Source organism: Cebus imitator, unplaced genomic scaffold, assembly GCF_001604975.1.
Source record: "Cebus imitator isolate Cc_AM_T3 unplaced genomic scaffold, Cebus_imitator-1.0 Scaffold160, whole genome shotgun sequence".
In the NCBI taxonomy this organism is placed as follows: domain Eukaryota; kingdom Metazoa; phylum Chordata; class Mammalia; order Primates; family Cebidae; genus Cebus; species Cebus imitator.
This window is the reverse complement of record NW_016107475.1, coordinates 2,343,081-2,355,054: the sequence shown is the minus strand read 5'-3', so window position 1 is coordinate 2,355,054 and position 11,974 is coordinate 2,343,081. Positions and strand designations below refer to the sequence as shown.

The window sequence follows — 11,974 nt, the reverse complement described above, 5'->3', positions numbered from 1 at the left end:
TGAGGCAGGAGAATTGCCTGAACCCAGGAGGCGGAGGTTGCGGTGAGCCGATATCGCGCCATTGCACTCCAGCCTGGGTAACAAGAGTGAAACTCCGTCTCAAAAAATAATAATAATAATAAAGCTTTCAAGTTCACAGTGGCATCATGTTTTCCAAAATTCTAATTTTCACTTAAAAGTTCAAATTTTACCATTGACAACAAATACCATCACTTGTTTTCTCTGCACTGAGAGGTTCACTTTATTCTTTTTCAAGAAAATGTCTGACAAATAACAAAGTCTCAACAACCACAGTTTGTCTGTCAATCATTCCTTCAAGTAAAATAATGGTGTTTCATGGAAGTAAGTGACGAGTTCAGCTGGCAACCAAACAATGGCACAACTGCTTTCCCTCAAAACAACCATATTTGGCACGCAACAGAATAGCTTTATGTGTACTTCCCATTCCATCATGCAGGTTACTAAAAAGACATGTACTTAAGATTAAAGGTTATGGGGAGAAAAGCCAGATATCGGTGATGGGGAGGAAGGCAGCAAATCACACTGCCATGTGTGTACCTATGCAACAATCTTGTGTTCTTCACATGTACCCCAAAACCTAAAATGCAATTAAAAAAAAAAGAGTAAAGGTTGTGCTAAGGTGCCCACAGTTTTAACCACCATTGTTTTTGCGTAACAGTGTAAATGTTAACACAATGCGAAGGGGCAGTAACATTTTGATATTATTATATCATGAAAACAGATTTGACCTGATGAATCCATTGAAAGGGTTTCAGGGCCCAGCACACAGAAAAATCTCCGTATTTGTTGAATGAATGAATGAGTGAATAAATAAATAAACAGATAGCTATGATACATTTTCATCTAGATTTCAAAGTATTTGCGTTTATTTTTCACACACACAAAAATCTAATTATTGAAATTATTTTCCAACATTAACAGTAAAGACCTGTTAGGCAATATAGCACCCCCATCCTTAATATGTTTGAAGTAGTTTTATCTCCACACCTCTCTAAACTTAAATTGTTGAATATGCAAGCATTCCTTGTTTTGCCTGTAACACGGTAACTGAAATTCATGCATACCAGAACTATGTGCGCTATCTGTACTATTCTTTGGTAACTAAGGTGTTCAGCAACATGGTATTGTGCAAAGCACATTATAAATGTATATGGAAATAAGTTCTAATGACCCACAAACTCAAATTCAGTAAAACAAGAAGGAAAAGCATCATATGAAGAATGAATGAGCACCCTCTGGGCAGTAACAATGAATGGACAGCCCTAATGGGAAAGAAACTCAGACACCTAAAAGACTTTTTCAAACGCTACATGCCTCTCTCCAACCCCTCATTGCTCTTTGAGAGGGAATCACTATTCGTGATCAACTAACCTAAGTGTTTCCAATCACAAAATCTAAACGGTGTTTGAATTGGGGGTGGGGAACAGAGCAGAAGCAAGGTGGTTTGGGGAATGAGAGACCAGTGCTTCATAAAATATCGAGACAAAATTAGGTCACACTAAATTTAGTTTGGTCTTAAAAACTACAGGAATGAACATTTCTCAAAACAGAGGTAGGTCAAATCTTTGGATTTCCATCTCCTAACCCTTTTCTTAATTCAATTGAAATGACCTTAGAATTACATCGACATGAGGGATTTTTGTTCTTTCTAGCTGACTTTAAAAAATTAACACCAACTTTCAAAACTTTCATAAATTTTATTTTTTATAGAGGCAGGGTCTCCCTATGTTGCCCAGGCTGGTCTCGAGCTCCTGGGCTCACAAGATCCTCCCACCTCAGCCTCCCAAAGTGATAGGATTACAGGCATGAGCCATCGCATCTGGCTCAAAAACTCAAATTTTAAACAGTATATTCAACTCTAATTAAGAAAAGGAGTTTATACATTAAAAGTTTAAGTGTTTCTGCCAAGAGTCAGGAAAAAATTGAAAAGTATCTTATAGACAAATACTCATTGAAGCTTAGCAACTAAAAGGGTATCACGGGAAAAGCAATAAATAACTTCGCTTTAAAAAAAAAAAAAAAAAGAAAGAAACAAAATTCTACTCTATTTACTATGTATCACAAAGGGGATAAAGGGGAAATGCTATTTAAACTATACCTTAAAATGTACTGTGATGTTCCAAGGAAGAGCTGAACTTGATGCAAGAAGATCAAATAGCAAACCAATTGGATAATGCCTAAAAATGAAAGAGTATATTTTGAGAAAATAAACATGTAAAGGTATAACTACAACTCCAAAATAAATTTCCAACACATATTTTAACACCAAATGTCAGGGGCTTTAATCACAAATTACAGGAAAGCTACATTCTATACTGACATGCCTGGGCTAGTATGATATATTTTCCAGGCATCAGGTGGCTTCCTTCTAACCACTTCATTTCCACAGAAACCTCAATATGCACAATGGGATTGTGGGCAAAAGCATTCTTTACCAGCCATGTGCACTGTTATGTCACAGTACTGCTGCATCTAATTATCATCCCAGTATTCATAAAGGAAAATTGGTTTTTGTAAATTTATTTAAATATGCTTTTTACTTTTAGAACTTAAAATTTTAAAAAACTGTAAGAACCAAGATGAGCACCTAAAAAACATGCAAATAATAACCTATTCTGTGGTTATTACTATTATTATAGCATATAAATTTGCAGTCTTTTACCTATACATACATTGCTAAATATAGATTAGGACTATCCTTTACAAGCTGTACTATAACCTTTTTCACATAATATAATGTCAACACTTTCCTGAGCCATTGAATATTTTTATGAAACCTAACTCTAAATTTAAAAAAATAAATTCTGAAATAAGAGAACATTTCCTAATATAACTATTACTCACAGTGAAGTAAATTACTTAGCAATAAATAAACATGACTAATACAAATGTTGTAGATTTCAATGGACAAACCTTTAGTCATCCTTTAAAAAAATCTAAAGTGAATTAGCTTACTTGGTTAATCAGAATTAAATAATACAGGTTGAGTAGCCCATTTCTAAAATGCTTCAGATCAGAAATGTTCCAGATTTCAGCTCTTTTTTTTCAATTTTGGGAATATTTACATTATATTCTAACCATTTGAGCATCCCAAATCTGGAAATCTGAATGCTGGAATGAGCACTTCCTTTGAGTGTCATGTCAGTGCTCAAAAGCTTTTGGATTTTGTAGTCTTAGATTCTTGATTTCAGATTGTGGGATTTGGGATGCTCAACCTGTACTCACAACAAAGGCAAAAAGAAGACTACTCCTGGTGTCACACATAGTCCTGTCTTTATCTGTATAATACATTAATGAGTTACTCCTAGATTTAAGACCTGCAAAATTTGAAAACACACCAAATGTTTATATATTAAATTGTGTGTGTGTGTGTAATTTATTCTTGCTTATGTTTGCCTAATTATGAAAAAGTTATCAGTTTCTACAGATCATGTATTTATTTGGTAGGAATTTGGGGTGAGTCAGGTGCAGTAACTCAAGACTGTAATCCCAAGACTTTGGGAGGCCAAGGTGGGTGGATCTCTTGACCTGAGGTCAGGAGTTCCACACCAGTTCAAGTACTTGAGACTGACACGGTGAAATCCTGTCTCTATCCAAAAATAAAAATAAAATTTAAAAAAATTAGCTGGGCATGGTGGCACACACCTGTAGCCCCAGTTACTTAGGAGGCTGCGGCGGGAGAATTTCTTGAGCCCAGAGGGCAGAGGTTGCAGTGGGCCAAGACTGCACCACTGCAGTCCAGCCTGGATAACAGAGTGAGACTTTGTCTCAAGATTTAAAAAAAAAAAAAAAATTTACCTGTTGATAAAAATAAAACAGTGGGGGTACTTTTAGTCTTATATGTGTTATATCTCTTCATAATAACCCTTAAATTTCTCTCTAATCAATCCTTACATATGGAGAAAATAATACTGAAGAAAATTCTGGAACCAGGAAAAATTCTGGCCTCAGTCAAAACCTAAAATTAAAATACACACACACACACACACACACACACACACACACACACACACACACACACACAAAGCATTATAGACAAGTTACAGATTCAATCCAATTCTGATCCTTTTCTCTGAAGTATTACAATTGTACAAGCTCTAAATAATGCCTTATACTTTTACAAAACAGACATTTTAATGTCTTCAATTTATTTTTTAGAACATCTCTCTTAGGTATCTGCAATAGGGTTAAAGATGAATATAGGCACTTAATTAAAGTTTGATTTACTTGGATTTCATTAAAAAAGATTTAAAATTTCAAAAGTAACAGAATATTGCTTTCCAAATTCTAAACAGTACTGAGAATACAATTACAAAGAATTCCACCAAGCAAAATAAATAGGCAATCTATTAGATAAGATTCACTAGAGATCACATAAAATGACTAGCAAACCAGTTTTTTACATATTCCCTGACATTAACAAATGTATGAAACACTTTTGTGAATTTGTAAGCAAATTCTAAACCAAATATCATATCTTAAAGCAATCTATAATATAAAAGCAAATAACCTTTTTTTTTTCAGACAGGGTCTTACTCTGTAACCAAGGCTGGAGTGTAGTGGTATGGTCAGAGCTCACTGCAACCTTGACCTCCTGGGTTCAAGTAATCCTCCCACCTCTGCATCCTGAGTGGCTGGGATTATAGGCATGTCCCACTGTGCCTGGCTATTTTATTTTTATAGAGATAGGGTCCTACTATGCTGCCCAGGCTGGTCTCAAAGTTCTGGGCTCAAGCAATCCTCCCACTTTGGCCACCCAAAGTAATGAGATTATAGGTGTGAGCCACTGTGCCCAGCCCAAATAACTTTTAAAGTAAATATCTGGATCAGAATTCAAGTTAAACATAAGACTCAATCATCAAAATCATCAATTATTATTTACCCTCAATATTTTAAAAATGAGAAAACTATAAGTTCAGAGAATCTTGAACAAAGTAGATAATAAATAGCTGTTGAACGCATAAATCATCGAAGTCCACAGACTAACCCTAGGTACAACATAAAGATCCAACGGAGCAAATTTTAGGTTCTGAGTTTCTTTTTTCAGCAGTTCTACTTTAATGATTGATACTTCATGACTTTTATTCATTCTTAAAGGTATTCCAAAAAAACAGAAAAAACTCACTAAAAAAAAAAAAGATAAAACTTAACTCCATCTAGTAATTACCATACGGATCCACTGGATCCTTTTATAATTCTAAGATATATTTTAGGGTCTTAATGATCTTGTTTCCTATATATTGAAACATTTTACTATTTCATCAGTCTACAACTTATCTGTCATCACTATCTGTCAATTATTCCCAATTATACTAAAAAACACTAAAACAGTAACAATTTGAAAAAACCACGTGATGCCTACAAGGATGATACAAGAATGTACCCTGCTTTCATTTTCTTAGTGTGCTGCCTAAAGTATTGAAACATCTTTCAAGAAAGTGTAAAATAAGAATGCAGGCTGGGCACAGTGGCTTAAGCCTGTAATCCCAGCACTCTGGGAGGCCAAGGCAGGTGGATCACCTAAGATGAGGAATTCGAGACCAGCCTGACCAATATGGTGAAACCCCATCTCTACTAAAAATGCAAAAATTACCTGGTCATAGTGGCATGCACTTGTAGTCCCAGCTACTCAGGAGGCTGAGACAAGTGAATTACTTGAACCTAGGAGGTAGAGGTTGCAGTGAGACAAGATTGTGCTACTGCACTCCAGCCTGGGTGACAGAGTGAGACTCTGTCTCAGGGGAAAAAAAAAAAAAAAAAAAAAGGATGCAGATCCCATTCTGGAGTCAGCTTTTAGCTATCATTAACAGAGTTGAAAATCCCAAGTTTCTCATTTTCTACCTATAATGGCAGAGAAAAAAAACTGACAGAGAAAGATGTTCCACAATTATTACATAAATCAGGATAAAATACAAAGAGAGACAGCAGTACTTCAGACTTTAATGACAATAGTGAAATAGATCATTTAAGTGAAATAAACTCTGAGTTTTTAGATGATATCCTAATTTTTACAGAGCTCAAGAACTAATAGAAGAACAATGTATTTCCAAGGACAAAAGGAACATATGGTGATCATAACAGCTTGTTATCAGCAGAAAAGACTTCATTACATGATATTTTAAGACAAAAACCTGGACCTTCCCATTTTACTAAAAGAATGTGTCGCAATATTATTTCATCTTTTATGCTATTTGCACACCCAAAGTTATTTGGTAGTGGGCAAATGCAAAAGGCATATTTACATACAAAGACTGAAGGAATTAGATCTCGTAGAAATGAAAAAGGAGTACTGATCAGTTTAATTGGTGTTTATTTGTATAAAAAAGAAAATATTTTACAATGAACTCATGAGCTGTCAAGGGCTTTAAAAATTCCAAGTATTATTAATACGTTAGATGCAAGAAGAGCCAGAAGTAATAAGGTAGAACCTCTCAGAAGTGTATCTGAAAGTATAAAATATAATGAGCAATTAGCTGCATTCAGGGGATGCTGACCATTTTAGATATCTTAAAACAAGGAAAATATGAAATGAAAATGTGAATTATCTGTATTTAAACATGTACTAAAATTTCTAATAAAGTTGTCATACACTATTCCTTTATTCTAACTTCTCTAAATTATTTGCAAAATGACTTAAAATATACATAATATATATTACAAATATATATAAATATTTATGTCATATATTATGTATATATTTTTATAATTATATAACTATATATGTAATAATATATTTTATATACATTATATATAACTATATATTTATATATAACAAACAAGTACATATATATTCACAACCTTTTTTTAAAAGTTCATTGGGGCTGGGCATGGTGGCTCATGCCTGTAATCCTAGCACTTTGGGAGGCTGAGGTGAGTAAACTGCTTGAGCCCAGGAGTTTGTCACCAGCCTGGGCAACATGGCAAAACCCTGTCTCTACAAAAAATACAAAAAAAATTAGCCAGGCATGGTACTCAACAGAGTGAGACCCTGCCAAAATCTTTAAAGATTTTTTAAAATTTTCTTTGGTCCCAGATGATAAAGGATGATGACTCCTTTGTCTTGATATACAAAGAATTATGAGACAAACTGAAACAAATGCTTCCTTAAAATTAAATTTAAATTAGCCAGGCGTGGTGGTATGTGCCTGTAATCCCAGCTACTCGGGAGGCTGAGGTAGGAGAAGAGCTTGAACCCGGGGGTGGAGGTTGTAGTGAGCCAAGACAGCGCCACTGCACTCCAACTGGGTGAAAGAGCGAGACTTCATCTCCATTTAAAAAAAAAAGAAAAAAAGAATAATCATCTTGTAGTGATTTTTTAAAAATAAAAATGAACCTGAAAAACTTGGGAGTAAAATAATCATTTACTTATTTATATTATCAAATTCTGTAATTCACATGTGGTTCAATACAGATGTTTATGTTAGTATTTTGATGCAAAGATATTAATTCCAAACAAGTATGCTATCTGAATTTATTGGTTCCCAGATCGCTTATTTCTGATTAATCTATTGATACTCAAGAAAATCTATAAAAGAAAACAGAACTGGCAAAAATTAAAGGTACTGAGTTTCTTTTACACTATAATCTGATTTATATCAATGAATTCAAAAGTACTAATTTGTGCAACTCGTCTAAACAGATATTATATCCAGTTTTGTGAGGAGGCTTCTAACCCACAACACAGAAACCACATTAGCCATAACTATAAGTAAATCATAATGCAACTATTAGCTATTATGTTGCTACTTCTGCCACCTAACTTAAATTTAATAGAAAAAGTAGTAAGGATTTGAACCTGGAATACAGTCCACTCTTGGTACGTGTGGGGGATTGGTTCCAGGATCTGATGGATACCAAAATCCACATATGCTTAAATCTCTTATATTAAATGGCATAGTGTTTACATATAACCTACACAGATTCTCCTATATACTTTAAATTATTGCTAGATTATTTATAATATGTATTACAATGTAAGTGCTATGTAAATAGTTGTTATACTATATTGGATTTTTTGTGGTTTCATTTTTATTGTTGTATTATTATCAATTATTGCTTTTCCCCCCAAATATTTAATCCATGGTTGGTTGAATCCATGGATACAGAATCCATGGATACAGAACACCAACTCTTGTCCAGAACTGTATTTTCTGTGTAAATAAGAGGACCCAACTAGCTAAAGGCTCAATTTATTGCCCTATAGAAAATGACTGCATGAGAATAGTAATAAGTCTATTTCTTCGCTTTATTCTTTTTCTTCTTTACATTGCTCTAGTCTTCCATATTCAATCCTCAAAAGGAATATATTTTAATATTTCTTTGCTTTTTGCTTCCTTTTTTCTTTCATTACTGCATTTATGTGTGTGTGTGTGTGCGCGCACGCATGCATGTGCGTGTACATGTGCACATTGCCACATGGTGTACAATAATGGATATTCTCAGAAGGGACATGATTCTTGTCTAAATATATGTACTGAGATAGCAAACTGATGCAAGTATTCTAAAATCAGCATTGAAAGAATTTTCCCCATACTGGAGAAGTACTGCCCAAGCTCACGTCACTAAAATAAATGCCTCCTATTCGGAAACTTGCTGCATTATGAGTCACTGGAAACAGGATTACATTTCATTGTAATTGCAAACATGCAACTACAAATGCAAACCAAAGTAATTTGATGATTGCTGTGAATATTGCCTTACTTTATATGCGGGACAAACACAAACGATAGAGTAGCAATGTGTTTCACAGCTTTCTAAGCCTATTCTTATATATGAAAAAGTTCAAAAATAATGAAGAGATACCATGTATACAAAATGGTGTAAATCACATTTCAACAATCTAGTTTACAGACTACATTAATTCATGTATGCTTAGTGTTTTATTATTGGAACGCTAAGCTTGTGGGAGTTCTGTATAACCAGCTGTTCAAGGTCATTGCCAAGGTCTGATTTTTCATACACAAAAACTTGCAACCTCCTGCATAAATAGGTTAAGTTCCAGTTCCACAACCTTAAAAAGACTGGAAATAGGAGAGAAAAATCTGCTCAGTATTTATGATTAAAATGTTAAGTGTATTTTTAAAAATTATACACAGGTTTTCACTAAAGCATTTTGCTAAAATTTCCTTTTGAAATTTCACAAAAAGTATTAAATTCTGAGTCATTCTATTACGTTTATGTTTAAGATCAACATCAATACAGCCATGGGACATTTAACAACATGGATATGTTCTGAGAAATGCACTGTTAGGCAACTTCGTTCGCTTTTCAAATATCACAGTATACTCACACAAACCTAGATGCCATAGCCTACTACATACCGAGGCTGCATGGTGTAGCCTACTATTCCTAGGCTATAAACCTGTACAACATGTTACTACACTGAATACCCTAGGCAACTCTAACACAATAAGTATGTACGTATCTAAGCATAGAAAGGATACTGTAAAAAGAATTATCATCTTCTGGGACCACGATCCTAAATGTGGTCCGTCACTGACCAAAATCATGCAGCCCAAGCATATATATATATTTTCCAATTCAAAAAGTAATTTCAACTTCTTCCTTTCACAACCTGTTCTGAAAGTAAGTCAATCTGCACAGAGCAAAATTTCCCATTATGGATATTTATTTTATAGTTGACAAAATGAGAAGCTTTTTCTAAATTTTGTGCTCGAAGGTCTAAGATCTAAACCAAAATTAGGGTTTACTTACAAAGTATTCTTTAGAAGTACCAAGAACTGTTTTCCTAAAATAATTCTAATATAAAAATAACAAATATAAAATATGAACACCACTTATGGTAACAAGAAACTTCACCCCTTAAAATGCAATGTTAGAGCACCCTCTGCTGACTAACATCTCAGTCTGAAGATAGAGACTCAATTTTGCGTTAGACCAGCACTTTCCATTTCCCGTGTAATTTTTAAAAGCTAAAGATACAAAGATAAAGCTCTAATCAGACATAACCTCCTTGTGAGCTCTCTACAAATCAACAACAACAATTCTATTGGGTATTCATTATAAGCATACCACTTTTCTTAATTTTTATTCTAATTTCAATAAATTGACATATGCAATTAGAACATACAAGATAGGAGAGAAATTTTAAAACAAAATGTTAGCAGGTGTGGTGAAAAGAGCCCTGAACAGATACTCTCAAAATCTGGGTCCTAACTTACTTGAGCAAATTATTTCATATATTTGAGTCTCCGTTTTCTAAATAAAAGCAAGGGGTAAATTTGGATTCATTCATTCACTCATTCACAGAATAAACATTTACTTACACCTCCTCTGTGCTACTGGTTAAGGTACAAAGCTCCTGCTCAAACATCCCACACAGATGTTTAGGCACTTACAGTAATAATAAATATGAAGAGGAGACAGACTATGATATTGACAATTAAAGCTACGGCCTACTGAGCATTTACTTTGTGCTAGACACTACTCCAAGAACTTTACGTGTAGACATGCTGAGCAACCCAAATCCAAAAACCAAATGATACAAAATCTGAACTTTTGTAACACTGACATGATGCTCAAAGAAACTGCATATTGAAGCATTTCACATTTCAAACTTTCAGATTTGGAATACTGTAAGCATATAATACAAACATTCCAACATCTGAAAAAATATGAAATCTGAAACATTATGGTCCCAGGCATTTTGGATAAGGGATTCTGAACCCATTTTAACTCACTGAATTCTTGAAACAACCTTATGGGAAGTACAAGGTACTGTTATTATCGCCATTTTACAGGTTAGAAAACAGATTTTAAAAAAGGTCAGCCAGGCACAGAGGCTCACACCTGTAATCCCAGCACTTTGGATGCCAAGGCAGGTGGATCACCTGAGTTCAGGAGTTCGAGACCAGCCCCACCAACATGGTGAAACCCTGTCTCTACTAAAAATACAAAAAATTGGCTGGGTGTGGTGGCAGGCACCTGTAATCCCAGCTACTTGGGAGGCTGAGGCAAGAGAATCACTTGAACCTAGGAGTGCAGTGAGCCAAGATCACACCACTGCACTCCAGCCTCGGTGACAGTGTGAGGCTCTGTTTCAAAAAATAAACAAACGAACAAAGAAAACGGTCAAATAACCTGCCCAAGCTTTTACCACTAGTAAGTGATGAAGCTGGGATTTCAAACCTGGTTTCTGGCTCCAGAGTCGGCATTCTTAATAACCATTATGTTACAATATACAGTTATAACATGACAAGTATATACTTAGCACACACATAGTGTAGAGATGGCACAAAGGTAGAAATGATCACTTTGGGCTAAAAAGAACCATAAAAAAAGGTCATATTTAAGCTAGAAGTTAGAAGTATGAGTTACAGGAAGGAATATATGAATGAATAATTAATTACGACCCCCCCCCAAAAAAAAAGATGCTGGAAAGAGCAAAAATCATTTATCAAAGATGAGCAAAGGAAAAGAAGCCCAAAACATTATCCAAGATTCATTAAAACAAGTACCTGTAGTTTAGTACACCTGGAAAGAAGTGGAATCATGGACAACCTTAAACACACATCATGCTATAGTGTTTGGCTTTACATTGCAGATGATGAGAAGTCAGAAAAGGGTTCCTGAGGAGAATAACAATGTTAGATCTGCATTTCGGAAAGAAAAATTATGGCACTGGGGAAGATAAACTAGAGGTAATAGTATTAAAAGCAGTGAGACAAATTAAGAGGCTACTAAAACAATCCATGTGAGAAATCAGATGGACCTGAATCCCAAAAGACAAAGCAGGGAGTTTAAGGCATATTTAGAAGGCAGAATCAGGTTTACAGGCCGGATGATGAAGGAATCAAGAACGGAGAGGAATATCAACAAATTTAAAAGATCCAAAATTACAGTGTGCAATTTTTTTTACTACGATAGAATCAAACTAGAAATCAATAATGAAGAGATTACAGAAAAACCACTAAATGTGGAAATTGAACCTATT

General features: G+C 34.6%; 1 protein-coding gene across 4 annotated transcripts in view; it reads right to left on the bottom strand.

The window, feature by feature from the left end:
• ATG5 (autophagy related 5) overlaps nt 1-11,974 on the bottom strand; it is a 179,353-nt gene that overhangs the window by 144,056 nt on the left and 23,323 nt on the right. For all 4 annotated transcript variants that reach the window (XM_017543762.2, XM_017543763.2, XM_017543760.2 and 1 more), the window contains one exon: nt 2,120-2,198. In XM_017543762.2, coding sequence (XP_017399251.1) covers nt 2,120-2,198 — 79 coding nt within the window. The remainder of the gene's footprint in view (nt 1-2,119; nt 2,199-11,974) is intronic.